Source organism: Pelmatolapia mariae, linkage group LG6, assembly GCF_036321145.2.
Source record: "Pelmatolapia mariae isolate MD_Pm_ZW linkage group LG6, Pm_UMD_F_2, whole genome shotgun sequence".
In the NCBI taxonomy this organism is placed as follows: Eukaryota; Metazoa; Chordata; class Actinopteri; order Cichliformes; family Cichlidae; genus Pelmatolapia; species Pelmatolapia mariae.
The window spans coordinates 39,755,351-39,778,027 of record NC_086232.1 but is presented as its reverse complement, the minus strand read 5'-3'; the positions used below and the strand labels follow the sequence as shown (position 1 = coordinate 39,778,027).

Here is a 22,677-nt window from a genome sequence, read left to right as displayed (position 1 = left end):
GAGGAGTCTCCATGAACTATGATTTGCAGATTAACCTGTGATCTGAGAGTAGGGAGGAGTGAGAAGAGAATCTGAAAGGGTGGAGGTATTCTCTGGAGTGAAGAGGAATGAAAGTCGGGAAAACCAAGACTAGAACAGGGAGGCAGACCTAATAGTGAAGGCAGAAGAAACCAAAGCTAGTGAAGGTAGATTAGTTTAAATATAACATATAACATAATTTCCTCTTGAATGAATAAAGTATTTTGATTGCTAGAGTCAACCATCCAAAGCAACACATGAAGAAGAGAGTGCAGGTAGAGGGGATTTAGGCATGTGTTAGTGATGATTTGTGGTAGAAAGACAGTAGCAAGAATGAAAGTGAAGGCTTTTGTGATGATATGAGACCTGCTGTGAAGGTGATCCTGATAAAAATACAGGAAGCAGAGCTGGAGGTGGAGTTAAACAAGCTAAAATTTTCCTTGTGAGCCTCCAGGATGGACAAGATTAGAAATGAGTACATCAGAGGGAGAAGTCAGTTTTGGAGCAGTTTGGAGACAAAGCTAAAGAGGCAAGGCTGGGATAGATTGGACTTGTGCAGAGGAGGGCGTTGAAGATTCAGCTGCCAGGCATGAGGAAAAGAGGATGCTCACAGAGGAGGTTCATGGATGTAGTAAAGGCGGACATGTAGAGGGTTGGTGTTTCAAAGGAGGATGCTAAGGACAAGATGGGATGAAAGCAGGTGGTCTGCTGTGCTGAAAAGACAATTTTGAAGGAGATATATGAAAACTTACATGCAGCATATATTCATATATTATTACACATAATATTGACATTTATTTCTAGTTTGTGAGGCCGCATATCTACTAATATTGAGCTTAATTCCATTCACAAAAGCCTAGAAAGGACTAACAATTTTACCTTCTTTGAGTGAAACCTTTCTATCAAATATATTTCAGTGTAACTGAGTGACAAAACATGAATTTTATTATTATTTTTAATGCATAACATAAAACAACATTTAAAGAATGGAATTTCCTCATACTAAATACATTTTGCCCATTTTTTTATTGCTTTGTGATGTGTTTTCCAAAATTTCCAAATTCCTCCAAAGCAATAAAAAGCAGCTACTGAGTGCTATAAAGGACAAGCTTTCAATATGTCACTAAAGGCATCAAACTATCACACCGCGCTGGGATTTCAAAATAAAAGACCCTTATCAATAAATTCTACGCCCAACATATCAAAATAATGAAATACGACACAAATAAAGATTCTAAATGAATTTAAACGAGTTTAATAAAATACTTAATATTAATAATTTGAGATACGCCAATTATTAAAAAAAAAAATTCTAGCCGCTTTTACGTTCACGTGTCTTCTGCACTTCCGGGTTAGAGTTAAAAAAACATCGATGGCGGCCACATGCTTTTTGGAACGGTGAATCAGATCAGTATATTATAACAAAAACAGAATGAAGGACACACCGCTGTCCAAGTGCGAGCGGGACTTCCTGCTTAAAGCCATCGAAGAGAAAAAGGTGGGTGCGATAATCAGCACGCGCTGTTATATGTGTGTGTGTGCACGCGCGCAGCCTGAGGATTTAACATGAAGGACATATATCAGTGTCCTATCCTGGCATCGTTGCTCTGTTTTAGAGAGGATTGATGTGTATTATAGTGCCTTACCATAGCACACCTACAGGCTTTCATCCGCACTCATGTGTCATGTTTCTGTTCTCTTCCTTCAGCGCCTGGATGGACGGCAGACCTATGACTACAGGAAGATTAAGATCAGCTTTGGGACTGACTATGGGTGCTGCTTTGTGGATCTGGGACAAACCAGGTGAAGCTGCAGCCACATGTTTGCAATCGTGTGTCAAACTGAGCATCTGTGTACACTGAGCTCTGTACTCACTGTACGGCTCCCCGCAGGGTCATGGCGCAGGTGTCGTGCGAGCTGGTGGCTCCTAAAGAAAACCGACCGAATGAAGGAATCATGTTCTTCAACATCGAGCTGTCCCCGATGGCCTCACCGGGATTTGAGCAGGGAAGGTGAGGACGAACCTCACTCTTTGAATTCAGCTCATTCATTTATGTTCGCTGGAATATAAAGAAATAAGCATGGGTTTTTTTTCTATGGAGTGTAGGGACATTGTTCCTGAATTTAATGAGATCTGGTGACTGGAAAGCATCCATAATAAGCTTCCATGTTCTGAGGCCGTGGTTCTCAGTTGGATGAGGGTGGAGTACCGACTGGGTTGGGGATGTATGCAGCGGGAGACTGATAAAAGGACTGGTGGCGGAGAAAGGTTACCATGAAACGATAGCTGTCCATCTATGTCACCACGAGCTGTGGATAGTGACTGAGATTGTGGATGCCAGCGACAGACATGAGCTCCTCCAAAGGCAGTCTGTGCTCAGTCGTAGAGACAGGGTGTGGAGCTCGTTCTTTCAGGAGGTGCACAGGGTACAGCTGCTACTCCTTCTCAGCTAGTTCCTTATGTTATGGTGGCTTGGGCATCTGATCTATGTGTCTCCTGCTCCTGGCTTCTAAGTGAGGTAATTAAGGGTTGATCTACTGTAGCTACCTTAGCTTACCAACAATTCTGGTTTACATGGAAATAATATGTAAGAGGACCTCTGTGTTTGGAAAATGATAGCTGGTGAATTATAGATGACCTGTGCAGTTATTGTTAATTACAACAAGTTTCTGAGTAGTGGTCGTCCCCTGGGGCTGTCTGGTTCATTTAGATAGACTGCTGGTGCAGAGAGTGTAAATCATCTGTGGGGTTTTCTGTGTTTCCAGACAGTCTGAGCTGTCAGTGAAGCTAAACAGACAGCTGGAGAGATGCCTGAGAAACTCCAAGTGCATCGATACAGAGTCTCTGTGTGTGGTGTCTGGAGAAAAGGTAATGCACACACACACACACACACACACACGACAGACAGAAAGAAGCTTTATCTATTGATGATGATGATGGTGGTGGTGCCTGCTTGCGGGTTTCTAGGTGTGGCAGATCAGGGTGGATGTTCACACACTGAATAATGATGGAAATCTGATGGATGCTGCCAGCATCGCCGCCATCACCGCTCTGTGCCACTTCAGGCGCCCTGACGTCAGCGCCCAGGGACAGGAAGTCACAGTGGTGAGTCAGCAGCACCACAGCGGGTGGTGTCTGAGCTTCCCTGGACCTGCTGGGAGAAAAGTGATGATGTTTTTGTTTTCATGAGAATTCTGCTTTATGTTAGCTGTAATTTTTTTTAAATTTCTGTCTTCAGTACAGTCCAGAGGAGAGAGACCCCATTCCTCTGAGTATCTACCACATGCCCATCAGCGTCAGCTTCGCCTTCTTCCAACAAGGGTAAAACACTGCTTCTCACAAGATTTTCTTTTTCTGTTTATCAGAATTTTAATGTCATGTTTACAGGTGCAGCAGGTTTTAGTTAACTCAATATATTCAGTAGTGTTTATAGAGAGTCACTTCAGACCTCCACCAGAACAAAACTCGTGGAAGGGCAGCCCTCATCAGCTTGCCACGACCAGCTGGGGAGTGAGGGGAAAGCAGGAGACAGAGAGAAGACAAAAGTATTAGTGGTATACGCTCACCGGACACATTGTTAGGTACACCTGTTCAGCAGCTTGCTAAGCAGCTCAGTGCATTGAGGCATGAAGACAGTGCCGTGGTTGCTGGTGTTACACGGGCCAGGGTATTTCAGAAACTCCTGATCTTCTGGGACCTTTCCCACATGGAAAAACATCACCTGGTCTGACAGCACCTTGATTTCTGCTGTGACATTTGCATGATAGCGCCTGAATTTGGGGTAAACGATGTGAAAGCATGAATCCACCCTGCCTGTGATGGTGTGATATTGTGAGGGACCTTTTTTTGGGGAAACTCTGGGTTCCTCAGGACCAAATGTGCATTGTTTCAACCCCACAGCCTGCCTGAGGGTTGTTGCTCACCATCTTTATGATCAGTGCACACATGATAAAACTCAGATCATCTCAACCTGATACTAGTGAGGTGTACCTAATAAATTTGCCAGTGAGAGTGAATATAAATTTGACTTTAGCGGCACAACTGAGTGAGTGTTCAGGGTCACCTGATCCCGCCTCAGCATTTAACTGTAGTAACATGCAGGCGATCAGGGGAGTAACTTAACTGATCTCGGGCTGTTTTCTTAAAACAGTCCACTTATTTTCTGCTGACCTTCTGAGTACCTGCAGGTGACCACTTGTTTGAACATTAACCTTCCTCATTGTTTCTCTGCAGTACTTACCTGCTGGTGGACCCGTGTGAGCGGGAGGAGCGAGTGATGGATGGCCTGTTGGTAATCGCCATGAACAAACACAGGGAGATCTGCTCCATCCAGTCCAGCGGAGGCATCATGCTGCTTAAAGAGCAGGTGAGCTCCTTAAAAGCTCTTTGTTACTGTGAGTGAGTGAAAATGGGCTGATTTCCAAAAGGCATAAATTAAGAAATTAATTACTGCAAAAATTCAATTTTTTTTTTCAAAATGCAAAGTTTTGTGAGGACTTATGAATGGGAGATATGACATGTGCTGAAGGTATCTGCAGCAGCAGAGAGTCTTTCTTGTTTGGAGTTTTCCAACTATTTGTCCTGCAAATGTTGTTGCATACACTCCCTGCTGAGGTCTGTCCACAGATTTTCTGTGATTAGGCCACAGAGGTCTGTAGACATCATGGCAGAACCTGTAGCTCATGAGGTTTAATTAAGATCATTGTCCAGTTGTCTGATCTTCAGCTTTGTTTGAAACAGGCTGCTCCCAAAATCTGCTGGAATATAATTGAATCAGTTCATCCCTCTGCCAGTGAAATATTACAAGGCCCAAATGATTTTTTTGCTTACTATAAAATTAACAGATACCAGTGCTTGGCTGATATGTTGGTGAAATAACTGTTCAGTACAATAATTCTTTATCAGAGTAATAGATTTTTTTTCTGTCTTTTGTTGAAGGTGATGAGGTGCAGTAAGATAGCTGGTGTCAAAGTGTCCGAGATCACAGAGCTCATCAGTGAAGCCCTGCTGAATGACAGGAAAGCCAGGTGAGCAGAGACTTAGTCTCACTGCCAAACTTCAGTCTTAAACTAGAAGCATTTTCGAAGCTAAATTAAAAACAAATTAAGAAAAAAAAATGTGTGTTTTAAATACAGGAAGGCCGGTGGAAAGTGTGGATTTGCAGAGTCCATGCCACAGGAGCGAATCACAGCTCTGAAAAAGGACGAGACTCCGGTTGAGATGACAGATGTGACAGAAACAGCCAATGGCATCATCCAGAAGGGCGAAGCTGCACCTCAGACGTATCCTGAACCGAATTACAAGCTTAGATATAAAGCATATAAAAAATGGGACACAGTGTTATGGCATTCTTTCAAATGGCCAGCAGGGGGCGATTGCTAAAAACAGATGCCACTTTTCACTGGATTTGTTACGTCTATAAATGCTTTTGTAATGAGTTAGTGGTCTTAAATGGCAGTTTTAAGTCAACAACATGAAGTTTATTTTTAAGGTTTATAACTAAATGACTACATCCAGATTTTATATACAGTCTATGATAGCAACAAAGAAAATGTGTTCACTTCCTCGTTCTTAGTCTCCTTAACCACACGTGCTAGGGTGCCATCCCCAGTGGTGCCAGTCCCTGGTGTTGGACAGGTGGGGCAGGGGCTGCAGAACAGCTGGGGACTGGAGGAGGATGATGAAGATGACTATGAAGAGGAAAAAAATGACAACAGTGGTGACGAGCAAGTGGAAGAAGTGACAAAGATGGATGTGGGCGAAGGTGGTTTATTATTAATTTATTTGGACAGTTTGATGTAAAAGTGATGTTTGCTGATTAGAGGAAATTAATAAAAATGTGCTTGAACTGAGAGTTTGTTGTCTTACAGGAGATGTGGTTGAGATATCAGACAGTGAAGAGGAGGAGGTGGTCATACTAAACCCAGAGGTGCCAGAAAAACCAAAGTAAGCACAGCTGTTATTTTCTAATGAATACAGTCAATGTAATTAACAGATAAATATTATTTTTATATTGATGTGGTTGTTCTTAATTCATTTTTTATTGCTCTCAGAAATACAGGCTCCAAGTCTCACCAGAAGGGGGGAGCAGCATCCAAGAAACGGCAGAGAAAATGAGGAACGACTGCAGATGGAGATTTGTTCCAAAATGTCAAAAAGTTTTATTATAAACACTGAGCTGGATTTCAACGAGTCCTACCTGAAGTGACTGCAGCTCAGGAACAAAACATTAGATGTTTGTAACTGTTTCAAACAAATGTACAGAAAGTGAAAATGTTAAAAGATATTTCATCTGTGCACACCAGACTTTTATATTTCAGTTTGTTTGCAGGGATGTATTTCCTACGTCGATTAAAAATAAAATTAAATAGCTTTTTTCTAACAGCGTTTCTGGCTTCATCTAATGGGTTTTATGAATGATAAATGCAAACTGAGAATCTGTAAATATCCTAACATCGTTTCAATGTGTAAACTGATTAAAGTAAGCACGTGATGTCAATGGAAGACATTTACAGTTATGATAAAGTTAAGCAGTAGCAGCTGGAGAGAAGTAAAAGTTCAGGTTCCACCGAGATTTGAACTCGGATCGCTGGATTCAGAGTCCAGAGTGCTAACCATTACACCATGGAACCACTGTTGTGACAGCGTGAGAGAGTTTGATAGATATAGACAACATAATGGTGAACGCAATTACGCATTTCGTTAAAGTCTGTGAAACTGCTTTTCCTCACTGAGAACGATACAGTTTTTCTAAAAAGAAAAGAAAAAATTTCTTGCTTCGCTAAGCAAGTTAGCTTCAGTTAGTTAGCATATCTGTGATGAGATAGCCCTGATATGGACTAGCATGCGAACAAGACCTCGATAAGTGGAAGAAAACTGCCGGATGACCAGATGTTTGTATTAGCGAAAGAATGCTTGAAACAACTTAAAAGAAATTAAAGTTGGCCCGTACGGGGATCGAACCCGCGACCTTGGCGTTATTAGCACCACGCTCTAACCAACTGAGCTAACCGGCCACGTTGAAATCGCCTATCAGGTATACTTAAATAACTCCTCCTTGTCCTCTTCCTCTAACTTCACCTCCTTGTCCTTGTCGTCCTCTTCGTCCTACTTCTTCACCTCCACGTCCTCTTCTTCGGCCTCCTCTAATTCTCACTCTTCTCACTCTTCCTGCTCCCTCCATTGTACTCCACACGGACAGCTTACCTGTAGCTTATTTATGGTGCTTAGGCCGATTGCAAAGTGAACTAATGATCTAAAACAGTTTTCACATGTGACAGTGTGCCAGACAGTTGGCAAAAAAGTGTAAATAATAGCCATAAATGTGTATAGTTTTGCTAGGAGTGTGTTGATGATTTGGAAATTGAGTGTAAAGCAGTGAGTTGCGTTTACAGTTCCGCAAAAAGAGTGCTGTGCAGTGGATTGTACCTACAGTTGTGCAAAAGTGTGTGTTACAAAATGGCAAACTGTGTGCAAAGCAGTGTTTGTGCTTTTAGTTTTGCAGACTCAGTGAGTGGTTTTGCCATAAGTATTAATAGTTTTAGAAATTGTGCTATAAGAATCACAGTTATGGTTTAAGCATTCAGAAAAACTGGAAATAGAAATAAAACAGTGTGTAGCTTTGGAGAAAAAAAATCAGCCATCCCTGGACCTTGACAGTTGTGTTAAAGGGAAACCTGGAAAGAGGAGCCAAATGCAAGATGATGAAGCAGCAAAATGCTTCATCATCTTCAAAGAACCAAAAACTTCACAAAGTCAAGGACTTACACACAAAAGGAATCCACAGAAGAAGCACAAACGCATAAAACACATGTCCAGTGCAGGTGAAAGGAAGGAAAAAACAAAAGCATGAAGTAAAACCAAAATAAGACACATGATTGTCCTGATCTTTAAAGTAAAACTGGAAATAATCAAAATACAAAACTACCATTACTGTTAAAGATGTGACAGCACTAAGCAAGATTACTGAGAAAGCAGGAGAAACCAGATAACAAATGCAGCAGGGACCTTGACAAATACTGATCAGAGGATAAATGTGGGACAAATGAATGTAAATAAAACTGTGAAGTGCCTGAATCATCCACAGGGGATCATTGCTGCCCTGCAGACTCTGAAATATTTCACCACTGATCGTGGAAACATTTCAGAGGAAGTGCCAGGTTTGGAGTTGAACTCCTGTTCTTGGTGTGTGTAGTTTTTAGTTGCCCCCATAAAGCTGCAATGAAAGTGACATTTATAGGAACATTTTCACAGGAAAGGGAGAGTCGTTAACAGGAAAAAGTCTGGTAATAATCCAAACTTTCCCTTCAGAGTACTGCCTCATCAGCTCTCTCCGAGGGCTGCTTCTGCTGATTTCAGATCTGTTTTATTATCACTCACAGAGTATAAAGGATGACACTGCCAGCTAAACTTGGCTGGTGACAGTAAAGCTGCTGTTCCTCACAAAACCCTCGATGAAAAGTAGAAGGCAGACGCAGCACGACGTTTCAAAGTTTACAGGAGGGTGGTAGATGATGTCGAGTGGGATGGTAAGTGGCCGGCGATGGCTTCTAGCACCTGTGGCACAGCAGGCCCCAGAGACAGTTTGACCCTTACGCAACCTGGAAATATACCACTTCAAACACACACACACACACACACACACACACACACACACACACACACACACACACACACACACACACACACACACACACACACACAGACTGATTCTGGGAACAAATGAAGGCACTGAGGAACAAACTGTATTCAACCTTTTTTTTTGTCTCTTTTGTCTCTTTCTTATCTTCTTCTCCTTAAACACTATAACCAGTCTTTAGAACTAAAATTTCAAAACCATAATGCTTTCAAAAACCACACCCATTTCCCTGAACTATAAACACTATTCCCCTGCTTTAACACATGAGTCAGATTTGGTGAACTGTTACTGCAAAACTCCCTACATTTTTCAGTGCTTACACCATGTGGTCATTTAGAAAGCACTAGCATTCAATAATGTTAACTTAAGTCAGCACAGCTCGAGCTCATTTAGCACACAATTAACCAAGTGGAAACCCTAGGAGTCAAAATTTATCACACACCAATCAGAAACTTTGATGGATAGATAAAAGGGCCAAAGTCAGCTCACTGAGGTTTGAAACAATGGATCCAAAGACATGCAAAGGAGGAGGTCGAGGAAGAGGAGGAGGAGGAGGAGGAGGTGGTGGTCTAGGATGGCGCCTACAAGGAAGGGGAAGATCAAGGGCAAGGAGACAAGCGGTCTCGGTCCATGGTATGACTATGAGGGAGCCTAGGCAATGAGCAGAGCCAAATTTGAGTCACTTCACTGTTGCCTCCATCATCAGAACCTTCAGGGAGGAAAACAGGGAGGTGTACTTGCCGTGAGACTGCTCTGTACAATAAATTTTGAGTCACTGAACTCAATTTCTTGAGTTTCAGTATGTGTCCATATTTTCCTGTAAAAAGGACGTTTGACAGTTACAGTAAATGAGTGCTTCTGCTTTTGAAGGACAGAGACGGCAGGCAGGTTAAAGCTTTTGTAGGAGGAGCAAGAGAGGGAGCTTGTAAACATGGTAATTGCCAATAATGTAATCTGCCTGTGAGAGATTCATAGGAGAGTGATTGAGGATGATCATCATTTTCGAGGGATAAATGCCATCAGCTTCTCCACGATTGTCCGCATCCTCCGAAAGAACCAATTCCGGATGAAACAGGCATACCGCGTCCCTTTTGAACGAAACTCTGACAGAGTGAAAAACCAACAAGTGGAATATGAGTTTTGATATTGTATGAAGTATTGTGTTCCATCACAGCATGGCAGTTTATGCTGCCATTTGTGCATTCTTGAACTGTAGTTCAGGGTAGTGATTTATTCTACTGTGTTATGTGTTTTGCAGAGAATCTTTAAGATTGAAGGACGGCCTGTTTCCCATGAAATTATCCTTGTGGATGAGGCAGGTTTTAACCTGACCAAAAGAAGAAGAAGTGGGTGGAACATAATTGGCCATCGGGCTATTGTAAATGTCCCTGTTCAGCATGGAGGGAATGTCACTATGTGCGCAGCCATCAACGAGGGGTACTCCACCGCCATACCACTTTAGGACCCTATAACACTATGCTTCTCCTTGCTTTTCTTGATGGTTTAACACAACATATGTTCCAGCTGGACTACAGGGAACCAGCACAGTCAGAGCAGCCTCACTACGTTGTTGTTTGGGATAACGTCAGCTTCCATCGCGGTGCTCTGGTTCATCACTGGTTTACCAATAACCCAAGCTTTTCTAACATCTTTCTGCCTGCATAATCTGTCTTTCTTCAAGGGTCCCATTGTTCCTACAGTTGGCTGGTTTCAGTCATCATGCAAATGTATTGTTTATAAGATTGAGGAAACCTGCAGTCACTGAAGAAGTCACTTGGATGAGTGACGAAATGTTTCTCCCACTGAAAATGCTATGTCCAGATGAACAGAATCAACCTTTGGAGACTTATGTCCGTGTGCACCTCCTCCAGGCCATGGAAGAAGCCTGCCTAGACATATCAGTAGATGCATGCCAGGGATGGATCAGGCATGCAAGAGGATTTTACTCCCGCTGCCTGGCTTGGGCCAATATAGCCCGTGATGTGGATGAGATTCTCTGGTCTGACCCAGACTAAAGACAGGATGCTGAGGTGGAATAATGTTTTTGATGTGTGTTGTACTGTATGGTACATGAATAAAAATGTGCCACTGTATGTACATTGGCTGCGTCTTTTTTGTTCATCATGTGAAAAGATTTTTGAGGGGAAGAACCACAAGGAACATAACTTGCCAGTTTTTGAAATATTGTTTTTAATTTATTGCACCAATGTGTAAAACTATGTTGTAGTGTGTGTGTTTTTGAGGCCTTGTGTGTGATGTCTATGGGCAAAGTTTGTTTTTTCAGCAAGAGTGACTGGTTTTGAGTGTAGAGCTTCATTTTGACCTGAAAATAGGATGTTTGGGAAACTGGGTGAGACGTTATGGATTTGTGTTTACCGTTTTGAGAATACGAGGCATAGTTTCAAGAAATGTGTTTAAGCAATCGAGAAAAACTGTAATACAGTGAAAACGAAGAAACACAGATGGCGCCCTGTGAGCAAGCACTTTGGCAACAGGGGGAAGAAAAAACTGACTGTGTGTGTGTCCTTCTTTGTAGCTTTATCTGAGGAATAACTGAATCACTCTAAAGTAGGTCATTTGAAGAGTAAAGTCATTTGAATGAGGATCTAAATTTTCCCTTATCTACCTATCTATGGTAAAAGTCCATTCCAGCATTTGCAGGCAGCCACAGGCTTCAGTGTTACTATATGATTTTCAGCATTCATGTCCCCCACACTCACATTTCTCTTGTAATTTGTTTTTTCCTTTCATAATAGAGTCCATATTGTTATCAACAGTTATCAACTACCTACATACACAGGTTTGGAGAAACGTCTTCCCTTTCTTTCTTCAGCTGCTTCAGCTGTCCTGTTCCAGATGTTCTGTTGACCCACTGAGAGAGGCATCATTTCAGAAACATCGGGAAGACTGAAGTTCATCGCAAGGGTCAAGGAGGACTTCATGATTTTCACCACCAGCTCCCTCACTGGGAAATCTTCAGAGCTCCACTGTAGGCCCGCCCAAGAAGATGGATAAACCCAGCAGCATTTCATGAACACTGTGATGGAGACCTTTGGTTTGTGTAATGTTCTGTAACGTTATAAATACTTGGATAATCCTCAGAGGCTCTGAACTTTTATGTAAGGATATTATATTTAGTCCTGTAGAAAGTTATATATTTAAAATACATTATGCTCTCTGGTCACTCTGGTATGAATGACTCTGAATTACTTTATGTTAAAAAATTACACACTATTAGCAAAAAACTGTGAAATAATTCCAGATCACCAGTTTTTAGTTCAACATACAAGTGACGACCTTTGACCTTCATCAGGTTTCATTTAATTGTGTCAGAGAAAATCTCATTTGGTCTTCATGTACATTCAGTGTTTAAAACAGAAGCTGTGCAGGTCTGAGATCAGCAGCTTTGTGAAGCAACAAACTGAGGTCCTGTTAATGCTGGTATATAATGACACAGCTACATGGGTGATTAATCCTTTTGACTTTTTGTCTTTAACTTTATCAACTAAACAGCTGCAGCTTTCACTGACAGCACATGTGATGCTTTAACCTTTGTACTGTTTTCATCAGTTAATTTTGCAGTTCACATGTGAACATGTTGGGTGATCTGTCTGCTGTCACTGGGTGGTCCTGAGGTCTGAATCTGAGGGCAGCCCTTGTAATTAAAAAGCAAACAGAATCATCACAAACTGAAATATAAAGGACATTAGTTACGGATTAGCTTACAAACACGTTTAACTTACCAAAAAAGTGGGGGCCTTTACTGAAGAACACCTCAGGCTGTCAGGTTAAAAAAGTCAGTTGTGGTTTTGTAATGTTAACTCTGGCCCTCCTCTAGGCACCCCCGCTCTATCTGCCATTCCTGAACAGAGATTCGCAAGTTTCTCCGTGATTGCAGCTGCCAGTCAAAGCTGTTATGATGAGGTTGCACTCAAATTTAAAAGTATGATGGTAGCAATTAGAATCAAACTTACTGGAATGGAGACCCCTTGAACATAAATCAGCATGATGAGAACTACAGATAATGAAAGAAAGACTCAGAGAAGAACAGAGTGTGTAGACTGTATATAAAAGATGGATGTCACCCACTGGTTTGTCAGGTCATGTTTAAAAGTCTTAATTTTTTTGCATTCTGGCTGCCAAAATGTTGGTTTTCTGATGCCAGATGTGGCCATATTTGGACATAAGGGTCGAATGCTAAACTATTTAATTCAGCTTTATTTATATAGCTCCAAATCACAACAGTTGCCTCAAGGCGCTTTATATTGTGAGATAAAGACCCTACAACAGTACAGCAAAAGCAGAGAATACCCCATCGATCATGTGACACCCTATGAGCAAGCGCTTTGGAGACAGTGGGAAGGAAAACCTCCCTTTCAACAGGAAGAAACCTTCAGCAGAACCAGGCTCAGGGAGGGACGGTCCTCTGCCGTGACCGTTTGGGGTCAGGGGAGGAAGACACGACACAGACACGCTGTGGAAGAGAGCCACAGATTAACAGTAACTACCAGATAATGTTAGCAGCTTGGTTAACCAGGTAAATCCACAGACCACATGGGTGCATCTCACAGACCAGATACTGCTTCAATCATCATCATCATTCGGTCTGTTTCAGTGTATACACATAGCTGATGCTCCAGCTGTTGTCACTGGAACAACTGCAAGATCTGGTGCAAGGAGCACCACACAGTCGCTTCCATCCTGCAACACTTGCATCAGACTGTGGGTCACCCTGGTTAGGCTAGTTTAGGTTAGGTGCTGAAGATGTGCAAACCACCGCTCTTGCCACTGTGCAGGCAAGACAGGTGTAGGAGGATTCTGTGTTGTCAGTCTGACCATAGCAGCTCTATTCTGTCCAGTTCATCCCTTATCCCTCTTCTCCACATGTCCAAACCAGCTCAACCTTGCCTCTCCAAATGGCCTCCAAACAGCTCAACCTGAGCTGTCCATCTGATGACTGAAGTCCAGCTGTGGATCAAGCATACAGATGAAGCTACAAATAAGCTGCATGGACCCCTGGTTTAGCCAATGAAACACTCTTAGGTTAGGAAAACATCATGCAGGTCAAAATGTAGTCGTGAATGTAGAAAAGTGACAAAAAAAGTGGGACACACACCAAAGGACATGCTGTGTGTCAAAACTGCACTAATTGAGGCTCCAGAGATGAAAATGTGCTGATAAATTGTTTTGAAGAAGCAAATTAGCTTTGGAGCATAAACCTTTTCATATGTACAAGCCTATGAATATGTTTAATTCTTTATTATTTATTTATTTTTTGGAGCCACTTTTAAGTGGCCATCACGGGACCTGTAGTTTTTCAGTGTTGGCTTCATAATTTGGTGATTATAACTTGGATGGTCATGTGTCACTGAAATATGCAAAGATGTCTGTGATTCATGACATGCACTGAGCATGAGAAGTCAGATACTGGAAAGTGATAAGAAGACAGGAATTACATGGTCACCAGTTCAGTGGATCAGCACTTGTTATTACAGTTTTTCTCGATTGCTTAAACACTCTTCTTGAAACTATGCCTCGTATTCTCAAAACAGTAAACACAAATCCATAACGTCTCACCCAATTTCCCAAACACTGTATTTTCAGGTCAAAATTAAGCTCTACACTCAAAACCATTCACTCTTGCTGAAAAAACAAACTTTGCCCACAGACATCACACACAAGGCCTCAAAAACACACACACTACAACATAGTCTTACACATTGGTGCAATAAATTTAAAACAATATTTCAAAAACTGGCAAGTTATGTTGCTTGTGGTTCTTCCCCTCAAAAATCTTTTCACATCATGAACACAAAAGATCCAATGTACATACAGTGGCACATTTTTATTCATGTACCATACAGTACAACACACATCAAAAACATTATTCCACCTCAGCATCCTGTCTGTGGTCTGGGTCAGGCCCGGGAATCTCATCCACATCACAGGCTATATTGGCCCTGGCCAGGCAGCGGGGGTAAAATCCTCTTGCATGCCTGATCCACCACTGGCATGCATCTACTGATATGTATAGGCAGGCTTCTTCCACGACCCGGAGGAGGTGAACACGGACATAAGGTTCTCTGTCATACACTTTCTACCGCCACGCCGAAAATAACTCCTCTATTGGGTTTAGAAAGGGAGAGTATGCAGGCAGAAAGATGTTAGAAAACCTTGGGTTATTGGTAACCAGTCATGAACCAGAGCAGTGTGATGGAAGCTGACATTACACCAAACAACAGCATAGTGAGGCTGCTCTGGCTGTGCTGGTTCACTGTAGTCCAGCTGGAACATATGTTGTCTTAGACCATCAAGAAAAGCACGGAGAAGCATAGTGTTATAGGGTCCTAGTACGGCATGGCGGTGGAGTACCCCTCGTTGGCTGATGGCTGTGCACAGAGTGACATTCCCTCCACGCTGACCAGGGACATTTACAATAGCCCAATGGCCAATTATGTTCCTCCACCTCCTCCTTGGTGTCCTAGACCTCCTTTTCCTCCTCAACCTCTTCCTTTGCATCTCTTTGAATCCATTGTTTCAAACCTGAATGAATTTCTGATTGATGTGTGATAAATTTTGACTCGTAGTGTTTCCACTTGGTTAATTGTGTGCTAATTGAGCTCAAGCTGTGCTGACTTAAGTTAACATTATTGAATGCAAGTGCTTTCTAAATGGCCACATGGTGTAAGCACTGAAAAATGTAGGGATTTGTGTGTAGAGTTTTGCAGTAACAGTTCACCACATCTGACTCATGTGTTAAAGCAGGGGAATAGTGTTTATAGTTCAGGGAAACGGGTGTGGTTTTTGAAAAATAGCATTATGGTTTTGAAATTTTAGTTCAAAAGATTGGTTATAGTGTTTAAGCAATCGAGAAAAACTGTAATACTAAGGGTCTTTAAATGTAACTGGATAAACCTTTTCTTTCTTATATTATAACAAGGAGAACATCTGAATGTTTAAGAAGAAGCACACCAGCAAACATCTTAATGAAAGAGAGGCCTGAGAATAAAACGGCTATGTCATCATTTTCACTTCCTGCTTAAATTCTTTCAGCGGTGATTCACCAGCCCCTGAAAAGATCTCACTTTGCACATTTAAAAGTCATTTAAATGTGCACCATTGGTCCATATTTTGTACTCATTTTTATATTACATTTATATATATTAACTGCTTAATCTGGTATGATGCGCTCTTATGCGCAAGAATCAAACGATAATTATTTATTCATAAATCTCCAAACAGTAAAGCCCAACCACCCCTGCAGGAGCAGAAGCTAAATTGAAACTTTGGCTGATTTTAATGACATTTTTAAACTGCCTATTGTGTTTGGGGTTTTTTTCCTACTCGTTTCTGGGGAGTTTTAGTATTTGAAAGACATTTTACATTTTGATTTTTCATGTATATTTGCGGCTTATTTTGAGTGTTGTATAGTCTTGCGTTTCTTTTTACCCCCTAAACGCCGTTTCTGTCTCTTTGCGTGCTTCTCCCCCGGGTTACAATCTGCTAACCCACATGTCCCCTGGTGAATTCCACTCCGTGTTTTCCTGGTTTCCACCATCGGGCTCTTCGCACAGCCTTTAGCTGCTTTTCACTAAACTCCTGTCCTGATGTCACTCCGCTGGCATGGTGGAGAAGCGGACCTGATTATTGTGATGGGGGCAGGTGGCAGGCAGTGACCAGAGACTTCCGCCACTGCTTCCCATATCCGGGTTTTGCGCCGTCTGTCCTACTATCTGGTTGCTTCACAATCGGACTACCGAAGGCGCTTGTGCGCTTTCCCCCCAACTCAACAACAGGAGGAGGAGGTGGCGGCGGTGGCGCTGAGCTTAACTGGGAGAAAAGTTCTTCCAAAATAGCCGCCGCTCGGCCCCGTGATGGGGGACTTCGCCTCCCCCGCTGCCGGACCCAACGGCAGTATCTGTATCAACAACAGCATGAACCCGGCCGACGCGAGCATGGGGCCCGCCGCGAGCGTGGTAGGAATACCTAAGCACAGCACGGTGGTGGAGAGGCTGAGGCAACGGATAGAGGCCTGCAGGAAACACCACATATCCGAGGAGACCAGGTACCAGCAAGCCTACGCCGAGCAGATGGAGATAGACCGCAGGGACACGGTCAACCTGTACCAGCGGAGTCTGGAGCAAAGGGCCAAAAAGTCCGCCAGCGGCAGCAGCGGCACCAAGCAGCCCCAGAGCAAGCAGCTGGACCCGGACTCTGCGTCCTCCGCGGAGCAGAGGAATAACACGCTCATAGCGGTAAGGACGAGCTGACGGCGACGGCCACCGACAACTCACACACAAACACAAACACGACACACTTTCGCTCATTTCCCCTCCATCTCTGCTCCCCAGTCTCTCTCTCTCCCCTCCAACCCCCCGCAAGCTGCACAGCTTCTTCTTGTTCATCACTCAGAAAACTTGTTGAAAACATGCTCGCTAATCGCTGCTTTCTTTCTCGGCGCTCGCTCCACTTTTTTCCTCCAAGTTCTTTTGTTTACAAAGAAGTCCGGGCCCTCGTTGGAGCCAACAGGCTGCAGTTTGGGGCTTGGATTGTGCCCTGTGTGGAAATGAGAAGCCTGACAACTGATATTTGATCTTATTCTGCGAGATCAGTGCGTCTTCTTGCTCAAGGGGAGGGTGAAAGTTTTTTTGTTGTTACTTTTTTTTTGGGGGGGGGGGGGGGGGGGGGGGGTACTTTCAGTTGTCAGGTTCTGAAACTAGTAAGTAACTTCTGGAGGATGGCTCGCGCTGTTTTTGCATGAAAATAACTTCTCCTTTCTTGTTCTTGGGTGGAAATTGTTCTGCAACACACAGGAGCATTAGCATTGCAACACTGCTTCCTTGCTCTCGGCAGCAGCAGCAGCAGTTAATGCTCCAGCCTGCACTGTAACCTTTGTCACATACTCTCAAAATCTGCAGTCTGTCCCCAGTGTCACACACACACACACACACACACACACACACACACACACACACACACACACACACACACACACACACACACGATCAAAGCCACCCCCGGACTTAAAGCAACCTGCCAGCTGACTTCAGATGAATGCCACAGTAGTTTGTGAACATTTGTTACACTGTCGTTAACTCCTAGCTCTTCAGGTTGGCTCGTGAATGCATGTTTAGCAATTACCTCAATAGCTGCATGTCCTTCTGAAGATATTGCACTTGTCATTTGTCATTACAGTCACAGTGAGTTTTATAGGGGTGCTAGGGTGTTTTCCTGTTGGTAGGGGGCAGTGGTAACATATGGAGGGCTGGTGAGTTGCTCGTGGCTGTCCAGGCTGTGAACGATCTTGTTTTTGTTGCTCAGGTGAGAGATCTTCACTCCCGGTGTTTGGCTGTTTGTGTGAGAGAGGCTGCAGGCCAGGGGTCGGCAACCTGCGGCTCCGGAGCCGCATGCGGCTCTTTAGTCCTTATAGTGCGGCTCCGCGGTTTGGGAAAATAAATTAGAAGTATTTGGCTGAAGTGTATTTTATTTATGTTAGTTCTTTTTTTAACTTGTACTTCTAAATTGGAAGATTATTGTGATATTGAAATATAAAAATAACATTATATTATATTATTTTTTCATCGCTCAAATTAAGCGTCACACTCGCGGAAGCCGTTGTACCCGCCGAAACGCCGCGCATTTATCGAGACTTTCAACCCCAGGTAGGCCAATTATGGATCTTCGGATTCACATTATGTCAGCGGCTGTTCTCCACCGTGAACTATGTTAAAAACAAACACCGCTCACGCCTCACAGATGACAGCTTACAGTCCTGCGTAAAGATGAAAGTGACTTCGTACAGCCCCGATTTGCAGACGCTGTGCGCATATGGGATAGGCGCAGAGGTTCAGGAGTCCCATTGTAAACATATCACGGCAGACCCGACGATGTTTCCATGAACACGCTTTTCAGCATCTCTTTATTGACCACTTTACACACACGGTTGCTGTACGCATACAACCGGCTGTAGCTTTTCAGCCCGACATACACCAACAACAGCATAGAGAGCACAGACGTTAAGGCGGTGGGGCCTGATTGCGGGTGCTGCTCAGGTGCGTCCGCCTCCCCTGCAGCGGCGCTGCAGACCACGCCCCGCCACACACATTAACCAGGTAAAATACATATTTAGGCAGAATTTTGCAAATATCTATTTTTCATTTTTCAGCAGCATAGTGCTTTTTTCTCAATTATTTTTTTAAAAGTCAGGTCAAGGCTCCAAAAGCCCAAAGGCGATATAAGGGTAGCGGCTCACAACAGTTTTTGTTTGCTACATGGATCATTTTAGTTCAGGTTGGTGTCTTTCCTTTTGTTGTATTTCTTTAAGAGTTCAAAATGTGTTAATTACATAAATAAAATGTAACTTTCTCTGTAGCACTTCATGGATTTCATAAGCAACACACCTTAGTTGTTCACACAAAGCATAAAGGTAAAAAACAATATATACAGTGTTATCTTCATTTTAGATGTCAAAAAGTATTTGCGGCTCCCAGTGTTTTCTTTTGCGTGGAAACCAGGTCCAAATGGCTCTTTGGGTGTTAAAGGTTGCTGACCCCTGCTGTAGGCAGACGCAGTGGCGGTTTTTTTGATATGGGCGACATGCCCCGTTACCCAGGGCGGCATCATGGCACCGGCAAAATAAAAGTTGCTCGCTAAATTTTATCACGCACATATATGCGAAAAGCGAGCGGGAGGGCGCTCGGTGCGCCTCCTTGCTGCTGCTGCTCACACGGAACCTGTCGAAAGGGGAGGGGGCGTGCTGCTTCCAAATAGTGCACATTTCATTCATAATAATGTCAGTGCAAGCCCATTATGTGTTAACTATTTTTCCTGAGTTGTGTGAAATCCGAGAAGAAAATAGAAACCTATACAAACTGAATCTGTGCACTAAAGTGTATGTAACTACAGGGGTCCAACAAAGAATGGCCACGCATCATACTGATGTCTTCGGAAATTTATTTTTCTCTCTCTCTCACTCTTATTGTCTTCAGACACCGTGAAAACTGAAGAAACACAAAGTTTACAACATAAATGTTTTGAGCTTATCAGTCTCTCATATCAGTGTCCATGAACAGTCTTGTGCAAGCAGAACAGAAAAAAATGCAAAATAATGGATATCACTAAAATGTCCTCTTATTACCAGTGTAGAACACATATGCAACATTATACAAACAATATAAATGAAACCATACCGTGTGCGCCTCTTGGACCACATGCAGAATGACATTAACGTTGAGGCTGTAGATGCATCTGTAGCTCTGTATCCATGCTAGCTCCACCACGCCATGGTTGTGCTCTCAACCAAACTCTGGTCATGTGACCATTACAAACTCTACCTCATACAAAAATCAATTCAGGATATAATGAATCAATATCGCTTTTTTCAAGCTAAAATTGTTTTTAATCGTAAAATCGATTATCGAAACCCACCCCTAGTGTGGAACGTCAGAATGGTATCATCAAGGCAAAAATCACCAAAATCATAGCTGACGTGATAGCTAAGTTGGTTACAAGCATTTCCGGTAGCTGTTATGTGTATGAGATCTCACACTAACAGAACTATGTGCTTAAGTCCTCATGAGCTGCTCATGGTAAGGCCAGTGCCCCTCCCATATTATCGAGGCCCTTATGAAGGTCCTTTATTAGAACAACTGGAAAATGAGATGGGAAGGTATTTGCAACAACTGACCAGAAAAGTTATCTTTCAACAGGTGAGAGGAGCCACTGCGGACAGAGATGCAACATGGCAGACGCAAGAAGTGGACAGGTCTCTAGAGAGCCGCATGAGAATGCTTGACACTTGTTCAGCATCGTCATCTGCTCAGCCTGATGGGACAGTGGGACATAATTCTTTCCTGATTAAGGCTCAGCAGCCTTAATCGGGAAAGAATTATGCTGATATGAATCACTATGAGTCACTCAACGATTGGCTGAATTACATCGCCATAGGGAGTGGAATCAAAGATGAAAATACACCAGTTGGAGAATCACATTATAAGGTTCCTCGTAGCACTCCCAGGCAGGATGAGGGTTGTGATGTCCCCACCCCTTTCTGAGTTACACCGAAATAAAGGAAAGAACAAAACACACACACACACACGCACACACACGCACACACACACACACACACACACACACACACACACACACACACACACACACACACACACACACACACACAAATCAAACAAACTTAAACTTATGTAGTCATATAAATGCAGACCAGTTAGAGAAAAACATAGCGGCATGGACAAAGGATTTTTGTTTGTTAAATATTACTAATTTTTGTGCTTTAGGTTATGTAGATAAACAGTAATGGCAGAATCAGAAGGGAAAGTAGAGTATTCAATCAGCCGTGCTTAGCCTGATACCAGTCCAGGACCCCTGCCGAGCTTGTCCACAACCAGCCAGTCAGAGCTCCGGTCACTCACTTACAGAATAGGATGAAGGAGCTGAGTAGCAGCTCTGACATCCGTCATCACCATAGGGGATCAAGCTAAAGAAATACAGAGGCTTACTGCTGAGAATATAAGGCTCTAATTAAATACTGATCATCTCGTGGCTCCCAGACAGGGGGGTGGTGGAATCAATGCCTTTCATAGCCACCCAGCAGAGAAGAACTGAGCTCAACAAAGGACTGAATGTCTGGCTTAAAATGTTGCTTTGTTCTGCTGCCAATCATCGCTTGTATCCTGAATAAAATGATAAGCTTATGTTATGCCTTACCCATATACTGTGCCTTAAATATATATCAAGAAGAATGTGTACCGTATCATGCCATATGTATTATCTTTGTTGTTACAATGACTAAAATGATACTCATGTTGTAGTTGCAGGGTGCGCTACAAGAGCGGATGAACAATCTACACACCTTAGACTGGAGGTCTAGAGAACTTTCTGCAGTAAGGTGTATGGTACAGAACTCTTAACTTAAATAAATTGGATGCTATACTTGCACAGCCCCTGCTTTAGAAATTTAGTGTAATTATTAATTATTAGAAGTAGTATATGAAGCTTGCTTTGACATATTTTAGCAAAAAAAACAGCACACTTTTATCTTTTATTCATAGGGGTATTTGAAGTGGTACCTCTAGGTACCACAGGGGGGAATGCTGTGAATTTTCACCGTGTTAAGCATTTAACCTGCATGTGAAATCACAAGACCCATATATTTAGGTCAAATCATATCTACAATTATATTAATAAAGTTTGTGCCACTTGTTGTATGAGCACATGTTGACAACACTGTTTGAAAGTGTAGCAATTAGGAATAATAAGTAACCTTTGATTGTGTTATGGCCAACGGTGAAAAGTCCAAACATAGGGTTAATTCAACCTGGCACTGCTAAGTATTCACCTGGGACTCTCTGCTCATCTTCATTGTCTCACGTTGTTAACAGCCCTCCTATAGCTGAAATGGTATATTGATATGATATTCTGTTTTCTTGCCTCAGCTGTCTGAAGTCGAGAAAAACCTTTGCTTATCAAATACAGTAGCCTACTTCTGGCAACAAAACCCGACAAAAGTGTCAGGATGATTAACTGTTAACTGCAGTTTTGCAGCCTTTTGACTCACTTTGGCCATAAAACTGACAAAGGGACCCAATTAAAAATGATGGAAGACAAGGTGTGGGAATAGCGCTCAGAAAAGTTATGGAGTAGTGCCTGACCGTCATGAGTGTTGGAGATTTTAAAAAAAGGAACAAAGTGCAAGTAGGATTAACAACTGATTGGGGAAAAGTATTGATGAACATATTACATTGATAATTGGGGTAATGTGACATTTGTAGAGTTGAAACATTACTTATTAGTTCAAATTTAATATGGACCAAGAAAAAACAAAGAATGGAAACTGACCCTATATAAGATGGGTCGACTGTACACTGGGTAGTTTTTTGGGCGCTGTTGTCTGTTTGTGTTGGTTCTTGATCTGCATGTGCTCACGGCAAACACCGTAGGGGAGCTTTTTGCTTTTCTTATGTTTTGGTGAACTTGACCTTTCAATAAAACCACTGGCATATAA

The 22,677-nt window shown here is 42.7% G+C and overlaps 2 protein-coding genes and 2 non-coding genes across 4 annotated transcripts; 2 read left to right on the top strand and 2 right to left on the bottom strand.

Annotated features, from left to right (window-relative positions):
* Positions 1 to 1,391: 1,391 nt before the first annotated feature.
* On the top strand, positions 1,392 to 6,382 carry exosc9 (exosome component 9). Its single transcript, XM_063475516.1, has 12 exons — positions 1,392 to 1,516; positions 1,727 to 1,821; positions 1,911 to 2,030; positions 2,785 to 2,887; positions 2,987 to 3,124; positions 3,258 to 3,340; positions 4,253 to 4,385; positions 4,958 to 5,046; positions 5,155 to 5,301; positions 5,617 to 5,783; positions 5,890 to 5,965; positions 6,073 to 6,382. The coding sequence occupies exons 1-12, from the start codon at positions 1,451 to 1,453 to the stop codon at positions 6,134 to 6,136; spliced, it is 1,281 nt and encodes a 426-aa protein (XP_063331586.1). The 5' UTR covers positions 1,392 to 1,450; the 3' UTR covers positions 6,137 to 6,382.
* Positions 6,383 to 6,579: 197 nt separating this feature from the next.
* Positions 6,580 to 6,651, bottom strand: trnaq-cug (transfer RNA glutamine (anticodon CUG)). Its single transcript has one exon. It is a non-coding gene; the product is annotated as a tRNA-Gln (tRNA).
* Positions 6,652 to 6,961: 310 nt separating this feature from the next.
* trnai-aau (transfer RNA isoleucine (anticodon AAU)) lies at positions 6,962 to 7,035 on the bottom strand. The gene has a single exon. It is a non-coding gene; the product is annotated as a tRNA-Ile (tRNA).
* Positions 7,036 to 16,232: 9,197 nt separating this feature from the next.
* LOC134628760 (mastermind-like protein 3) lies at positions 16,233 to 22,677 on the top strand. The gene is made up of 2 exons (XM_063475515.1): positions 16,233 to 16,912; positions 20,366 to 22,677. Exons 1-2 carry the CDS (start codon positions 16,532 to 16,534, stop codon positions 20,531 to 20,533), a joined length of 549 nt encoding a protein of 182 aa, XP_063331585.1. The 5' UTR covers positions 16,233 to 16,531; the 3' UTR covers positions 20,534 to 22,677.

Bases quoted from the DNA above. Each gene is read 5' to 3' on its own strand.
- exosc9 (XM_063475516.1), top strand. From the start codon at position 1,451: ATGAAGGACACACCGCTGTCCAAGTGCGAGCGGGACTTCCTGCTTAAA. The intron at 1,822-1,910 runs GTGAAGCTGCAG...GGCTCCCCGCAG, and splicing joins GTGGATCTGGGACAAACCAG to GGTCATGGCGCAGGTGTCGT. The intron at 5,047-5,154 runs GTGAGCAGAGAC...TTTTAAATACAG, and splicing joins CTGAATGACAGGAAAGCCAG to GAAGGCCGGTGGAAAGTGTG.
- LOC134628760 (XM_063475515.1), top strand. From the start codon at position 16,532: ATGGGGGACTTCGCCTCCCCCGCTGCCGGACCCAACGGCAGTATCTGT. The intron at 16,913-20,365 runs GTAAGGACGAGC...ATCTTTCAACAG, and splicing joins GGAATAACACGCTCATAGCG to GTGAGAGGAGCCACTGCGGA.